This window comes from Dendrobates tinctorius, unplaced genomic scaffold (genome assembly GCF_039654945.1).
Source record: "Dendrobates tinctorius isolate UK_male_01 unplaced genomic scaffold, ASM3965494v1 ptg000224l, whole genome shotgun sequence".
Lineage (NCBI taxonomy): Eukaryota > Metazoa > Chordata > Amphibia > Anura > Dendrobatidae > Dendrobates > Dendrobates tinctorius.
Genome location: NW_027361891.1, coordinates 3,891,951 through 3,906,975, shown reverse-complemented (window position 1 = coordinate 3,906,975; position 15,025 = coordinate 3,891,951). Strand labels below are relative to the sequence as shown.

The 15,025-nt window shown below is 44.9% G+C and overlaps 1 protein-coding gene across 3 annotated transcripts in view; it reads left to right on the top strand.

The window, feature by feature from the left end:
- RASSF3 (Ras association domain family member 3) overlaps positions 1 to 15,025 on the top strand; it is a 272,610-nt gene that overhangs the window by 252,092 nt on the left and 5,493 nt on the right. For all 3 annotated transcript variants that reach the window (XM_073555455.1, XM_073555456.1, XM_073555457.1), the window contains 3 exons: positions 2,978 to 3,085; positions 8,742 to 9,015; positions 12,214 to 12,329. In XM_073555455.1, coding sequence (XP_073411556.1) covers positions 2,978 to 3,085; positions 8,742 to 9,015; positions 12,214 to 12,329 — 498 coding nt within the window. The remainder of the gene's footprint in view (positions 1 to 2,977; positions 3,086 to 8,741; positions 9,016 to 12,213; positions 12,330 to 15,025) is intronic.

Below are 15,025 nucleotides of genomic sequence, written 5' to 3'. Positions count from 1 at the left end.
GAGCATCATTACATGAATCTCTAGTTCTATAGAACACGATTACGGTAGGTTAATGGGTATATACCCATTCCTGATAGTACGTCTAGTGGATCCAGGTGGGGTTGAGACAGTTTGTGATGTTCCATGGAAATTGCTTTATATTCTGCATTGACACATAATCATATAGCATGAGTAAAGTGCACCTCTGATTTATGAATTTACGCATATTAGATGAACGTCAGTTGGAGTTAATAATTTCGACCAGATTGGCCCTCTTATTGTGTATACAGGTGTCTTTACCCTTCAGCGATGGCAGATGACCAGAAAATAGGTGGCTGGTTGTGGCCTTTTCCTCTGTACCCATTATAAAATCCGGTCAAGCCCAGCATGTCAGTTTGCAGGGTTGTGAGGCACTACAGGGCTAGTTGTCAGTCCATATCTAAGCTGCATGACCAACTTTATTCGTAGAAGTCAAGTACTTTTCCAGTTTAACTCTTTTTCAATTCCAGTAAGGTCAGGTTCACACAAGTGTATTTTATGGTCTGTAAACTAAACGTAATGACCATTCTGGGAGTGGATCTCCCAGCTTGAACATTCAGCTTCATATGTGTCTGTAAATTGAAGTTTCCACCGCACTTCAAAGTCCTACAGATAGGGAATGTAGATTGTGAGCCCCAATGGGGACAGCATTTAACAGACAAAAATCGCGGACACCAGCCCCAATGGGGACAACATTTAACAGGCAAAAATCGAGGACACCATCCATTTCACCTGTAACATTTCTAAAGAGTGCTAAATTAACAACTAAGAAGAGAGACCTGTGAAAGTACAGGGGTCACAAATAAGCAAATCACAATATTTTATTGGTAAACTAAGAAATTCAAACATTAATAGCATTTAAAACCACACAATATGCCCATAATAAGGCTATGTCTTGCCTCTCCCGATATATCCAAAATATGTGCCCTAATAATTTTACATATATGCCTTACACCATACTTCACACCAAGAATGATGGTGGATCTAGATCCACCTAGAAGTTGCATGTGCTGATAAAATCCAGCCCACCCAAAAAGAGAAATCGCCAATAAACCTATATGGAAAGTATATTAAACCTGGGCTGGTTAGTATATAGACACCCACTTAACTAGGAGTGGAGTAATGTCTGTCCCTAAGTGGGCCAAAATAAGAAGCCAAGGATTATGGTACTACCTTAATAGTACAGCGCCATGAAGTTTGATAAAGTTTGCCCTGTGGGCTGGAGATGTCCCGTAAGCAGAAGATATGGAAAGGAGGGAGGAGGCAAGATGGCACTTGCCCCCGTCGCGTGTTGCCAGAGACTCGCTTCCTTAGAGGCTTGAGGTAGAGTTCTGTTGGACCAGTAAAAATACACTAAATAATCCAAAAGTAGTTAAAACAGCTGATCGACTTACTCTGAGTCACGGGCGCACAGGAAGTCCTGATCGCACTCTCTGAAGTGACGTCTCGCCATTATGTGGCTTGGCAACAAAGGAAACTGGCGCATGCGCAAAACACATTATATTAAATATACGCTGTGTTGCTTGATGGCCCATGAGTGCATATGGTAAAGAAGAAAAGCATCGGGTTGCGCTTGTGCAGTTACTATCGTGCGCACAGCAAGCATGGTTAATTGCGCACTGCACTTACTTATTACTGGTTGGTGCATATCGTAAGGGGGAGAGAGAGGACTCAAAAATTGCACTTGCGCAGTTGGTCTGATGCAGTTAGAACGGCCGTTCATCTGCTGCTGTTAACACAAGGGACCCATTTGGAGGAAGTAGTGTCCCACAATATTGTCAAGCAAGTATCATCTGTAAAGTGTGGGTGTCACCCAAAAGAGCATCATAACCAATAGAAAAATATCTAAAGATGCCCATAAAACAAACCTGACTGATCCAATCAAAGGGGACAACAATGACAATATCTGTAAAATGCAGAGGAATCAATTATGCTATCTAATATATACTTACCTTGTAATGTCTTCACATCCTGTTCCGTCCAGATGTGTCCGGATCCCAGAATTCCAAGCGGCGGAAGTTCACCGACCGCCATATTGGCACACCCAAGTGATTGGTGTCTCAATATGGAAACTGCTGGTGGCACCAGCCTCTTGCGAGGTACCACCAGCAAAAGACTGTCGCACCACATACACACACTGTATACGCCGTACGCAGCCTCTTGCGCGGTAACACCAGCGGAACACCGTCGCGAACACGGCGCCGGGATCAGCCAAATGATTCAATGACAACCGCCATCTTTGTAAAGGAGGAGCGCATGCTCAGTTTTAATGTGACCACTGCTATCTGTCTGCACAAAGATGGCGGCGGTCTAATTCACTGCACCTGCGCGAATTCCGCGCTGACGCAGTGAATGTATTGGCTGTTCCCGGTGGCAGATGCGCGACGTGTCTACAGGCAGAGGAAGCCGGTCACATTAAAGGGGTTTTCCCACGAACGAAAGTTCATTTTAAAAATTGTCTGTCTGACTGTGTACGGAGCATACCACACCTCCTGGGTAAGGGAGGAAGCAAAAAACAATACTGACATTACAGCAGGGGATCACTGACTGTTTTTAAACTATATTTTACCTCACAAAATGTATCCTCTGCGATCTCCTGCTGTAATGTCTGTATTGTCTTTTGCTTCCTCCCCTGCCCAGGAGGTGTGGTATGTTCTGTACACGGTCAGACAGTGACCATTTTTAAAATGAACTTTCGTTCGTGGGAAAACCCCTTTAAAAAGAAAATATGTACGCCAACATGGGGTAGACAGGTCAAAGAAGAGAGCACAGACGGGAGAAGTCAGCACATGGGGGGGGGGGGGGATTCGCATCGCTGCAAAACCTGCCCCCATCGTGACATTACCGCCCTCGCATCGGGCCTCCATCTAGTATAAGTATATGTCTGGATTATTAATGGACTTTCGCTCTTGATTTTCCTTTTTTGCTTAAATGTTTTTTCTTTAATTCTTTTGGTTAGGATGTTGAGAAGGAAAGAGATCCTTTGTCGTACCTCAGTAAAGAAGAAACCAAAGAGAAGATCCAGCTTTATAATGCAGCAGTCACCGACAAATTAAAAATGACCCTGGTGAGTGGAATGGTGTCTGTGTACCAACCTGATGCATGGAAATAATCTGTTTTCCTTTCAGCATAAACTCATTATATGCTTTTATTCCTTTACATGTCATTGTGGTACGTTATACTAATTGGCTTAATAATGTATGATCCATTAATTGCCCTTTAATGCCAGGTTAATAATCTTGTGGAAATGTATTAAGGTTTTAAGCATCAGTTTGGATTGTACGTCCTATCGCGGCCTTTAGAATTGTAAAAGTAGATCTCAATGTGACACACACAATAGCTTAGGATTTATTTTTCTGTTGGTGCAGTATAGCTCTATCTACCATTTGGTCAAATGCAACATGGTTGGGTGAAGCTGTCTAGAATGCTCTCCTAATACATGACATTAGCCATGTCTGTAGCAATTTTATAGTGGTAGAATAATATGGCTTGCACGGGGCTACACAGGCTGTGCCCAGATATTGCATCTGAGTGGTTTACATACAATTTTCCAAAGTCATAGCAGCACTATAGCAGTTTTAAGATTTCAGAAAACTATAGCCAAACACACTGCTTGTTTTAAACCAGGGATCCCCAACCTGTGGCTCGCGTGACCGTGATGTTTGGCTTGTGGTTGACTTCCAGTTTGGAGCATTAGCATACAGCTATGAAGACCAGGTGTTCTGAGCGGAACTAAGTTCGCTTGAAGTGGAACTAAGTTTTCTTGAAGTATAAGGCCTAGTTACCGTCAGGGCCTGTGTCAAGGGGACCTATGGGATATTCAGAGGTCATCACCAAAGGTTCTTTGAGGGTATGTTCCCACGGTCAGTAAAAGCTGGGGGTTGGACGTTGCATACATCTGCAGCGTCCAATCCACAGCAGCCAGATGTTAAAGCATAGTGGATGGGATTTCAAGAAATCCAATGCCCATTATGCGTGCATGGACGTCTTCAGCTTGCCTGCGGAGACGCACATGTGGTGCTTCTTTCCAGACCGCTGCATGTTAATTTATGTAGTGGAGACACTCAGTCTCCGCTGTGTAAATTACCCATACACTTTCATTTGATGCAGTAAAACCGCATTATCTTCTTAGTCACATGCGTATTAAGTGTGGGAGCGCAGCTTACGATGCATGTGTACTAATTTAAATAATGGCGTACCTTGTTTCAGCCGAAAGTTCACCTACACTGTAGTTTCACGATCGATCAGCTGACAGCGAGAACTGCAATACACGTGACCGCCGGGGATGGGGTTGTCTCCGGTCACTAGCCAAGTTCTCACGGTCAGCTGATCACGAGAACTGCAGTGCACATGTCTGCCGGGGACCGCGTTATCTCTAGTATCCTCTTCAAGCTCCGCTGTGTTCTGGATGTCAGGCTGAATGGTAGCATAATGCCACCATTCAGCAAAAGGAATCCAGATGTAGCAGAGCTGGACTTGTTGTGGGACAGTATTCATATCTTCTCTGCGGACAGGTAAGGATATTGTTGCTTTTTTATTTTAATTCTCTTCCAGGAGACTAGGGCGTCGGTGGAATAGGCGATGCAGTAAGTATGGTTTAATTAAGATCTATTAAGGGAGTCTGAGTCATTATTTCAATTAACAGACTTTATTCTGGCTGTGTCTTTATTTACCATGTAACTATAGGATTAGTAATGGATAGGTGTCTTTTAGACGCCTCTCCATTACTAAGCCATGGGCTCGATGTCACCTGACAATAAAAAGGTGACATCAACCACACAAATATGAACCCCACTTTCCACCGCTACAGGGCAAGTTGGAAGAGCCTGGTCAAGTGTCACAATTATGCCAATTATGGGGTGGCTGCGTGCTGCTATTTTTAGGCTGATGAGGGACAAAATCCATGGGCCTCGCGAGCCTGAGGATACCAGGCCGCAGCCGTCTGCATTTTCCTTGACTGGTTAACAACAAATATAGGGGGACCCCATGCTATTTTTTTTATTTATTTATTTTTTTTTTTTGGATGATCCCACTATTTTTGCTAACCGTCCAAGATAATACCAGGCTACAGCAGTCTGCTTATCAGGCTGGGTAAGGTTCATGGATATTGGATCCTTACCAGCCTGAAATACCAGTCCCAGTAGTCTGCTTTACTCCAGCTAGTTAACAAGTATAGGGGGACCTGACGCTATTTTTTATTTTTTATTTTTTTTTTTTTTTTTTTTTTTTTAAATTATTTATTTATTAAAAAAGGAGGGGACCTGTCTCTGCTTTCCTCCACTTCCTGTGTCATGTACTCCGGCTGTGTCACAAAATTTACCGTTATATAAATTAGTACACATGCGTTCCTGCTCTTAATACGCATGTGACTAGGAAGATAATGTGGTTTTACCGCATCTAATGACAGTCTGAGTAATTTACACAGCGGAGACTGAACGTCTCCCCTACATAAATTGACATGCTGTGGTCTGGAAAGGCGCGCCACATGTCCGTCTCTGTGGATGAGCCGCGGGCATCGATGCACACATAGTGGGCATGGGATTTATTGAAATCCCATCCACTAAGCTGTAACAGCTGGACACTGCAGGTTGGAATCCGCAGATGTACACAGCGTCTAACTCACAGCGTTTACTGACCGTGGGAACACACCCCAATATATCTGCAAACAGGAAATCACTTTTTTTTTTTTTTTTTTTTTTCCTTTCCAGAAGTGACAAAAAAAAGTGTAATGAAAAAAGCATCAAAAGCGCACCAAAACCGCAAGTGACCTGTCTGTGACCTCAGATGCAGATTTGGTGCAGATTTCTCCTGCGTAAAATCCTGAGCAAATACTGAGCCATTCCTGATTGTGTGCACATACCCTAAAGGCCCCGTCTCACTAAGCAATCTCGGTAGCGAGATCGCTGCTGAGTCACAACTTTTGTGACGTAACAGCGATCTCACCAGCGAGATCGCTGTGTGTGACAGCGATCAGCAAGCGGCCCCCCTGCCGGTATCGCTGATCGCTGCAAGAAACCTCTGGACATTTCTTTGGTCGCTGGTCTCCCGCTGGCCAGCACGCATCGCTGTGTGTGACAGGCAGGAGACCAGCGATCAGCTGTAAAATAAATAATAAAAAAAAATAAAAAATATAGTTATTCTCACCTTCCGATGTCCCGTTCAGCCATCCTGCCTCTCTCCACGCTCCGGTCCCAGTGATCCTTTGCATGAATGACCGCGAGACTTTGTTATCCCTCGAGACCGTGACATCTCGCGGTCGTTCGTGCAAAGGATCACTGGGACCGGAGCGTGGAGAGAGGCGGGAAGGCTGAATGGGACGTCGGAAGGTGAGAATAACTATATTTTTTATTTTGATACTATTTTCTACAGCGATAGCCAGCGATGCCGGGCGCTCGGCATCGCTGTGCTGATCGCTAGTGAAGCTGTCTGTGTGACAGCTCACCAGCGATCACATAGCGACTTACCAGCGATCCTGACACCTTCATATCGGTGTCGGGATCGCTGGTGAGTCGCTTAGTGTGACTGGGCCTTAAGGCTGAGTTCACACGTGGCGTTTTTTTTGCGTTTCCGCGCCGGTTTTAACTGCGCAATTTTTGCCTCGAAAAATAAGCATCCCATCATGCATTCCTATGGGATTCCGCAATGCTGTGCTAATGCTGCGGTTTGTACCGCAGCGGAATCACTTCGCGGTAAAAAACGCAGCATGCTCATTAATTTTGCGGAATCGCGGCGATCCCACACCCATAGGAATGCATTGTTCTGCTTACTTTCCGCATGTGGCTGTGCACACCATGCGAAAAGTAAGCAGAACATTTGCGGATGGTACCCACGGTCCGGAGGAGAGGAGACTTTCCTCTGGTTTTTGGGTACCATATCCCTGTAAAAAATAGAATTTAAAATAAAAAATATTGTTATTCTTACCTTCTGGCGTCCCGCGCAGCCTTCCCGCCTCTCTCCACGCTCCCAGTCCCAGTAAGCCTTTGCGAGCGATGACGTCCGTTCTCGCGGGATCGCGAAGTCTCGCGATCATTCGCGCAATGTCATCGGGAATGGCCGCGAGAACAGATGTCATCGCGGTAATTGTCGCAAAGGATTACTGGGACCGGGAACGTGGAGAGAGGCGGGAAGGCTGCGCGGGACGTCGGAAGGTAAGAATAGCAATGTTTTTTTGTTTTTTTTTTTTTAAATTTTTTACATTCTATCTTTTACTATTGATGCCGCATAGGCAGCCTCAATAGTAAAAAGTTGGTCACACTCGTCAAACACTGTTTGACAAGTGTGACCCACCTGTCAATCAGTTCTCCAAGCGATGCTCCAGATCGCTTCGAAAACGCTAGCGATTCTGCAAGCTAATTGCGCTTGCAAAATGCTAGTTTTTCCCGCGGGAATTTAAAATGCGATTTTCCCGCGGAATGGAATTCCGGAATTCTCGCGGTAATTTCCGCGAGAGTTCCGCTACGTGTGAACCCAGCCTTACTGTAGAAGTCTGGAGGAAATAGGTTGCGGTGTGTGTAACTAAATACATTAATATTTTTTTGTTCAAGAATAAATGTGGATTGTTGGTTTTGGGGGAAAAAAAAAAAGATGTCTGCTGAAAATAAGGCCTAGCCCATCTTTCAGAGCAAAAAAATAATACAAGACCCAGTCTCATTTTCGGGGCAACATTAAGGGTATGTGCACATGCTGCGGATATGTAGCGGATTTGGCCCTGCGGATACGTAGCGGACTTGGCTCTTCGGATCCGCTGCAGATCCGCAGGCATTGTACAGTACAATGCAAATCAATGGGATTTAAAACCGCAGTGCATATGCTGCAGATTTTTCAACGCGGATTTGCTGCGGTTTTAAATCCCGCAGCATGTCAATTCTTTCTGCGGATTCCGCAGTGGTTTGACACCTGTTCCATTGTCCAGGTGTCAAACCGCAGGGGAAAACTGTAGGCAAATCCGCAGGTCACTTTACCTGCGGTTTTACCTGCAAATCCGCGCGGAAAAATCCGCAGATGATTCAGCACTGTGTGCACTCACCCTAACTAACATTGCAGTTGGAGAGAGAGAGGGAATCCGTCACCAGGTTTTTGTCACCTAATCTGAGAACAGCATAATGTAGAGATGTAGGGAAGGTTTATACAGAGTTCATCATTCAGAGAACTATTGGATCAAAGCCAGATAAAACAATGATTTTATCAAAATGACAGCAAGCAGCCCAACCTCTGGAATTGGGGTCTTTACCTCTAAATCATGCTGTTCTCAGATGAGGTACAAAAAGCTGGTGATAGATTCCCTCTAAGTGTTGGATGATGTTGGCGCATAGAGGGGGTGCTTGAAGCTGTATGTCATATGTATGTGGTACGAGCGCCTGATGCCAGAATACCAAATGCTGGTGTGGTGAGAATCCCTGGATGAAAGTATACGGTCTCAGTGTGGGTGATTTCTGTAAGGAAGCTTTGGCTGTCATACTGATAATGGGGGGGCTCTGGGTGTCGCTAGAGTGGGGGAGGTGGGAGCTAGGTCTCACTACTCGGGAAGGTGGTGGTCCTGGATATGGTTCATGACCCTCTTTCAAAACTGATTGTGGCTCACAAGTGAAGAAACGTCAGGCACCGCTGTTTTAGATAGACAAAACATGAGATGCTTTTATTCGGATTCTAACACTGCACTAAGCATAACATGAATACAAATCTAATTAGCATGAATTTATATATAGATTTTTCGTTTTTAACAGAACTCCTCCAGTGGGATATATACAGGCTTCATCAAAGTACAGATGGAACTCCGAAGACCGATCACTGTACGGACACAATCCAATGCACAAACACATGCCAACGGCAATGGGAATGATACTGCCTTCTACTTGCCCAAGGGCAGCATAAATATTTTACACATTAGCAGCACCAACACTGTTCGAGAAGTCATTGAGGCCTTGTTGAAAAAGTTCTTAGTTGCGGACAATCCTGCCAAGTTTGCACTTTACAAGCGCTGTCAGAAGGAAGATCAAGGTAAGATATTAGGCTTAACACCTACAACTTGATGTCTATAAAAAAAATTACCAAATGTGTATGAAGGGGTGAGGATTAATAGCTGTTTATATTCAGCCAACAGTTCTCTTAAAGGGAACCTGTCACCTATCACCTGTTTTGGCCGCTATAAGATGCAGCCACCGCCTTTCAGGGCTTATCTACAGCAGTCTATAATGCTGTTCATAAGTCCCCGATCCGACCTGCAAGATAAGAAAAATAACTTTAATTATACTCACTGGGGGGGGCGGTCCGGTGCGTTTCGGTCAAATGGGTGTTGCAGGTCTGGGTCCAGCGCCTCCCATCTTCTTGCGATGCTGCCCTCAAGCCTAGTTCATGGCTCCCCAGCATCGCGCTCCTGCCCAGGCGTACTTATCTGCCCTGTTGAGGGTAGAGCAAAGTACTGCAGTGCGCATGAGCCGGGAAGGTCAGAGAGGTCCGGTGCCTGCGCACTGCAGTACTTTACTCTGCCCTCAACAGGGCAAATCAATATGCCTGCGCAGGAGGGCGATGCCGGGGAGCGATCAAGCAAGCAGGAGGGCGGCGTCACAAGAAAATGGGTGAGTATAATAAAAGTTATTTTTCTTATCTTGCAGGTCGGATCAGGGGCTTATATACAACATTATAGAATGCTGTATATCAGCTCTGAAAGGCGGTGGCCGCATCTTATAGCGGCCAAAACTGCTGACCGGTTCCATTTAAGGTGTATGGCCACCTTAAGGGGTATTGACATCTTGGTAATTGATGGCATATTACTGGATTATGTAATCACTTATTGATCATTGAGGGTCCAAACTCTGTGACCCTCATAGATCTTGAAAGTGCTGCAGTGCCGTATCATCATAAGTTTTCATCTGTACAGTGCAAGGTACTTCAGCCATCCTCATTCATTTGAATGGAGTAGTCCTGCAGCCACTGTCACTTAGAACAACTGTGAAAGGGATCCTGTGCCAAAGCTGTGGACATATAATTTTTAGGATTAGTGGGATCCAGAGGTCAGCCACCCCCCTATTAAGCGATAGCCTATCCTACTGATATGCATCATTCACTGAGATGGGAGCACCCTGTGTAGTCTAGAATGCAGGATTCACATTCCTATCTCACATTTCACCAAATCCCATGTAAAGTACTCCTACCTTTTTGGAACTGTCTTTTTCTTATCACACATTTTATTGGATTGAGGTAGATTGAGAGAGAACAGATTTTGCCTCTGAATAAAATTGCTCCATGCTCAAGAGGGAATATTGTGAAAACAGAAAACCATGGCCATGGATCATGTCTACTGCCACTCTGTAGGGAGCCTGTAGCCCCAAGAATCAGTAAAACAAAGGGAGTCCTGAAGTCTACGTATGTTGTCATACTATATCACAAAAGTTGTAATAAGAAAACTAGGTGAATTGCTGGATGTAATTATCCTGTATCGTGCAGATGTGCCAGAGTACGGCTATACACTTATTTATTCACTTAAAGAGAATCTTTCCCCAGGTTTTTCCTCTCCTTAAACAGCAGCATAATATTGGGGCAGAGACCTTGATTCAGCAATGTATCACTTACTAAACTGCATACTGGGCTGTGTGTTTCAGTTTTAATGATGTCCCTCTGCTGAAGCCCTAGCAGGTCTCTGAATGCTGAGCTCTGTGTAACCCCGCCCACACCAATGATTGGCAGTGCCAGTGCACAGTGTACAAAGAAAGCTGCCAATCGGGGAGGAGCGGGGTTATGCAGAGCTCATGAATATGGAGGACTACATGGTTGCAGGTTTAGTAGTCCTCTTTTGATAATTGTCTGCTGATAAACCAGTGACTTTATCAATACTACAGCTATCAGCCCAGTAAGTGATGTATCTCTGGAATCAAGGTCTCTGTCTCTTCATCTTGCTGCTTTCAGGTGGCAAAAACCTGGTGACAGATTCCCTTTAAAGGGAACCTGTCATGTCCTTTGTAGCATGTAAACTGTCCCCAGTGCATTGTTAGTGATGCAATGTGTATCACTAACAGGCTTTTTTTTTAATTAAAAACGGTGGTCTAATCGCACGGAAAGAGCACTTTATATAGTTATATTGTACCTGCTGAATTAATCAAGGGGTGTGCATAATTTTGTTCTGTCACAGTTGGCGTCACCCACTCAATTTGAATGATGATCCCAAGGTTTGCACCGACGTCACTGAAATCCGATTTAAAAACCCCGCGTTTGCGCAGTGCTGATCGGGGAGCCGCACACGCGTCATGATGAGCAGCTCCCTGTGCTTGCGCCGTGACGAGCGCGGCTCCATGATACACTGCAAGTATTGGATTCTCAATTCAGGTTTGAGTGACGTCGGCGCAAACCCTGGAATCATCAGTCAAATTGTGTGAGCGGCAACAACCTTGACTGAATAAAATGAAGCGCACCCCTATGAATAATTGTGCAGGTATGATATAACTGTAAAGTGCTTTTTCCACACGATTAGACCACCGTTTTTAATGAAAAAAATGTGTTAGGCTACTTTCAGACTTGTGTTATGAGGCGCAAGGCCGCCGCTAAGCTCCACCCCCGGCCGCGCCTCCTCCAGTCAGCTCCTCATATGGGGCGCATGATGCTGCATGCGACCGGCGTACCCTATATTTAGCGTTGGGTACGCTGGCCGTGCGCTGGTCTGCTTTTGCCGGCACATGCGCCCTTCTGGTGCTGCTCCGAGCGCACAAAAATGCAACACGGTGCATTTTTGTGTGCTCGGCGCAGTGCCAAAAGGACGCATGTGCCGGCAAAAGCAGACCAGCGCACGGCCAGCGTACCCAACGCTAAATATAGGGTACGCCGGTCGCATGCAGCATCATGCGCCCATATGAGGAGCTGACTGGAGGAGGCGCGGCCGGGGGCGGAGCTTGGCAGCCGCCCTGCACTGCGCCTCATAACGCAAGTCTGAAAGTAGCCTAAGTGATACATATTGCACGTCTACCAATGCACTGGGGACAGTTTCCATGCTACAAAGGACATGACAGGTTCCCTTTAGTGTTTGTTTTATTGCCACTTGTAGTGTATACACAAACTTGCTCTCCCTTGCACAAAAGCCTCTTGGATAATGTGGTGCTGAAGGAAAAGGCAGCTTCTTACATCTTGTCTCTACATCCTGAATTCCTCACCCTTGTCCCAATATCACTAAAATAAAGGCCTAATGAATTGCATGTCTCTCCTTTCCAGTCTACATGTGCCGGTTGTCTGACAGAGAGCACCCACTCTATCTTCGACTGGTAGCTGGACCCAATCTGGAAACCCTAAGTTTTGTCCTAAGAGAACACGAAACTGGAGATGTCATGGTGAGTAAATGCAAATTATTTGTGTGAGACAGAAAAGTAAAATTTGGATTTTTTTCTCTCTCCTTTTGGTCTTCAGAACAAAATGTAAAACTGCACCTTAACCCCTTACTGACATATAACTTACTAGTACGTCATATGTGGGCTCAGAAGCTCTCTTGTGGCAGATAATGGCTGGAGTCAATCAGCCATCATAGGTCTTTAACAGTCGCTCGTGGATCCAAGCTCCGCCTGTGGCTGTTAACCTGTTAAATGCCATTGTCAATCTGTGACGGCAGCATTTACAGTGCGCCAGCAGAGGGGCAACCGACCATCTGTGATCTAGTGATGCAACTGAGTGACGCTGATGGGTTTCTGTGACTGCCAGGGTTCTGCGCCAACTTTGCTACATATGCACATATACATACACATGTCTACTATTTATGCACATATACGTACAGCTCTGCTACATATGGTACATACAGTCATGGCCAAAAGTTTTGAGAATGACACAAATATTATATTTTCACATGATCTGCTGGCCTCTGGTTTTCATGTGTGTTTGTCAGATGTTTTTATCACATACAGAAATATAATTGCAATCATATTATGAGTAACAAAAGGTTATATTGACAGAATGAGTTAATGCAGCAAGTCAATATTTGCAGTGTTGACCCTTCTTCTTCAGGACCTCAGCAATTCTCCCTGGCATGCTCTCAATCAACTTCTGGATCAAATCCTGACTGATAGCAGTCCATTCTTGCAAAATCAATGCTTTTATTTTGTCTGAATTTGAAGGTTTTTGTTTGTCCACCCGTCTCTTGATGATTGACCACAAGTTCTCAATGGGATTAAGATCTGGGGCATTTCCAGGCCATGGTCCCAAAATCTTTGTTTTGTTCCCTGAGCCATTTAGTTATCACCTTTGCTTTATGGCAAGGTGCTCCATGTTGAAAAAGGCATTGTTGATCGCCAAACTGCTCTTGGACGGTTGGGAGAAGTTGCTTTTGGAGGACATTCTGGTACCATTCTTTATTCATGGCTGTGTTTTTAGGCAAGACTGAGAGAGAGCCCATTCCCTTGGCTGAGAAGCAACCCCACACATGAATGGTTTCAGGATGCTTGACAGTTGGCATGAGACAAGACTGGTGGTAGCGCTCACCTGGTCTTCTCCGAATAAGCCATTTTCCAGATGTCCCAAACAATCGAAAAGGGGATTCATCAGTGAAAATGACTTTACCCCCAGTCCTCAGCAGTCCACTCCCTGTACCTCTTGCAGAATATCAGTCTGTCCATTATGTTTTTCCTGGAGAGAAGTGGCTTCTTTGCTGCCCTCCTTGAGACCAGACCTTGCTCCAAGAGTCTCCGCCTCACAGTGCGTGCAGATGCACTCACACCTGCCTGCTGCCATTCCTGAGCAAGCTCTGCACTGCTGGTAGCCCGATCCCGCAGCTGAAACACTTTTAAGAGACGGTCCTGGTGCTTGCTGGTCTTTCTTGGGCGCCCTGGAGCCTTTTTGGCAACAAGGGAACCTCTCTCCTTGAAGTTCTTGATGATGCGATAGATTGTTGACTGAGGTGCAATCTTTCTAGCTGCGATACTCTTCCCTGTTAGGCCATTTTTGTGCAGTGCAATGATGACTGCACGGGTTTCTTTAGAGATAACCATGGTTAACAGAAGAGAAACAATGATGCCAAGCACCAGCCTCCTTTTAAAGTGTCCTGTGGTATCATTCTTACTTAATCATGACAGATTGATCTCCAGCCCTGTCCTCATCAACACCCACACCTGTGTTAATGGAGCAATCACTGAAACGATGTTAGCTGGTCCTTTTAAGGCAGGGCTGCAATGATGTTGAAATGTGTTTTGGGGGATAAAGTTCATTTTCTAGGCAAATATTGACTTTGCAAGTAATTGCTGTTAAGCTGATCACTCTTTATAACATTCTGGAGTATATGCAAATTGCCATTAGAAAAAATGAAGCAGTAGACTTTGTAAAAATTAATATTTGTGTCATTCTCAAAACTTTTGGCCATGACTGTACAGTGGCTTTAAAAAGTATTCACCCCCTTGGCTTTTTACCTATTTTGTTACATTACAACCTGTGTTTTAAATATTTTTGTAATCAGATTAGTGTGTGATGCATCAGCACTAAATAGTCTAAGTTGGTGAAGTGAGAAAAATATAGGCATACATTAAATTTATGGGATCAAATAACTAAAAATTAGCATGTGCAAATGTATGCACCCATTTTGCTATAAAGTCCTTAAAAAGTTCTGGTGCAAGCAATCACTTTCATAAGTCACATACATGGTCTGTCAATATATACACACCTTTTCTGAAAGGCCACAGAGGCTGCAACACCAGTAAGCAAGAGGCACCACTAACCAAACACCATGAAGACCAAGGAGATCTCCAAACAAGTCAGGGGCAAAGTTGTTCAGCAATACAAGTCAGAGTTGGGTCATGGGGAAAAAAAGTCCCAATCTCTGATAGTCCCTCAGAGCACCATACAAATCAACTGTCATCAAATGGAAACAACATGGTACCACAACAAATCTGTCAAGAGATGGGTAAAGCCCCCGTTACACACAGCGATATCGCTAGCAATATCGCTGTAATGTCACTGTTTTTTGTGACGTTATAGCGATATTGCTAGCGATATCGCTATGTCTGATACTTACCTCCGACCGGCTCCCCCGCTGCTCATTGTTGGTCGC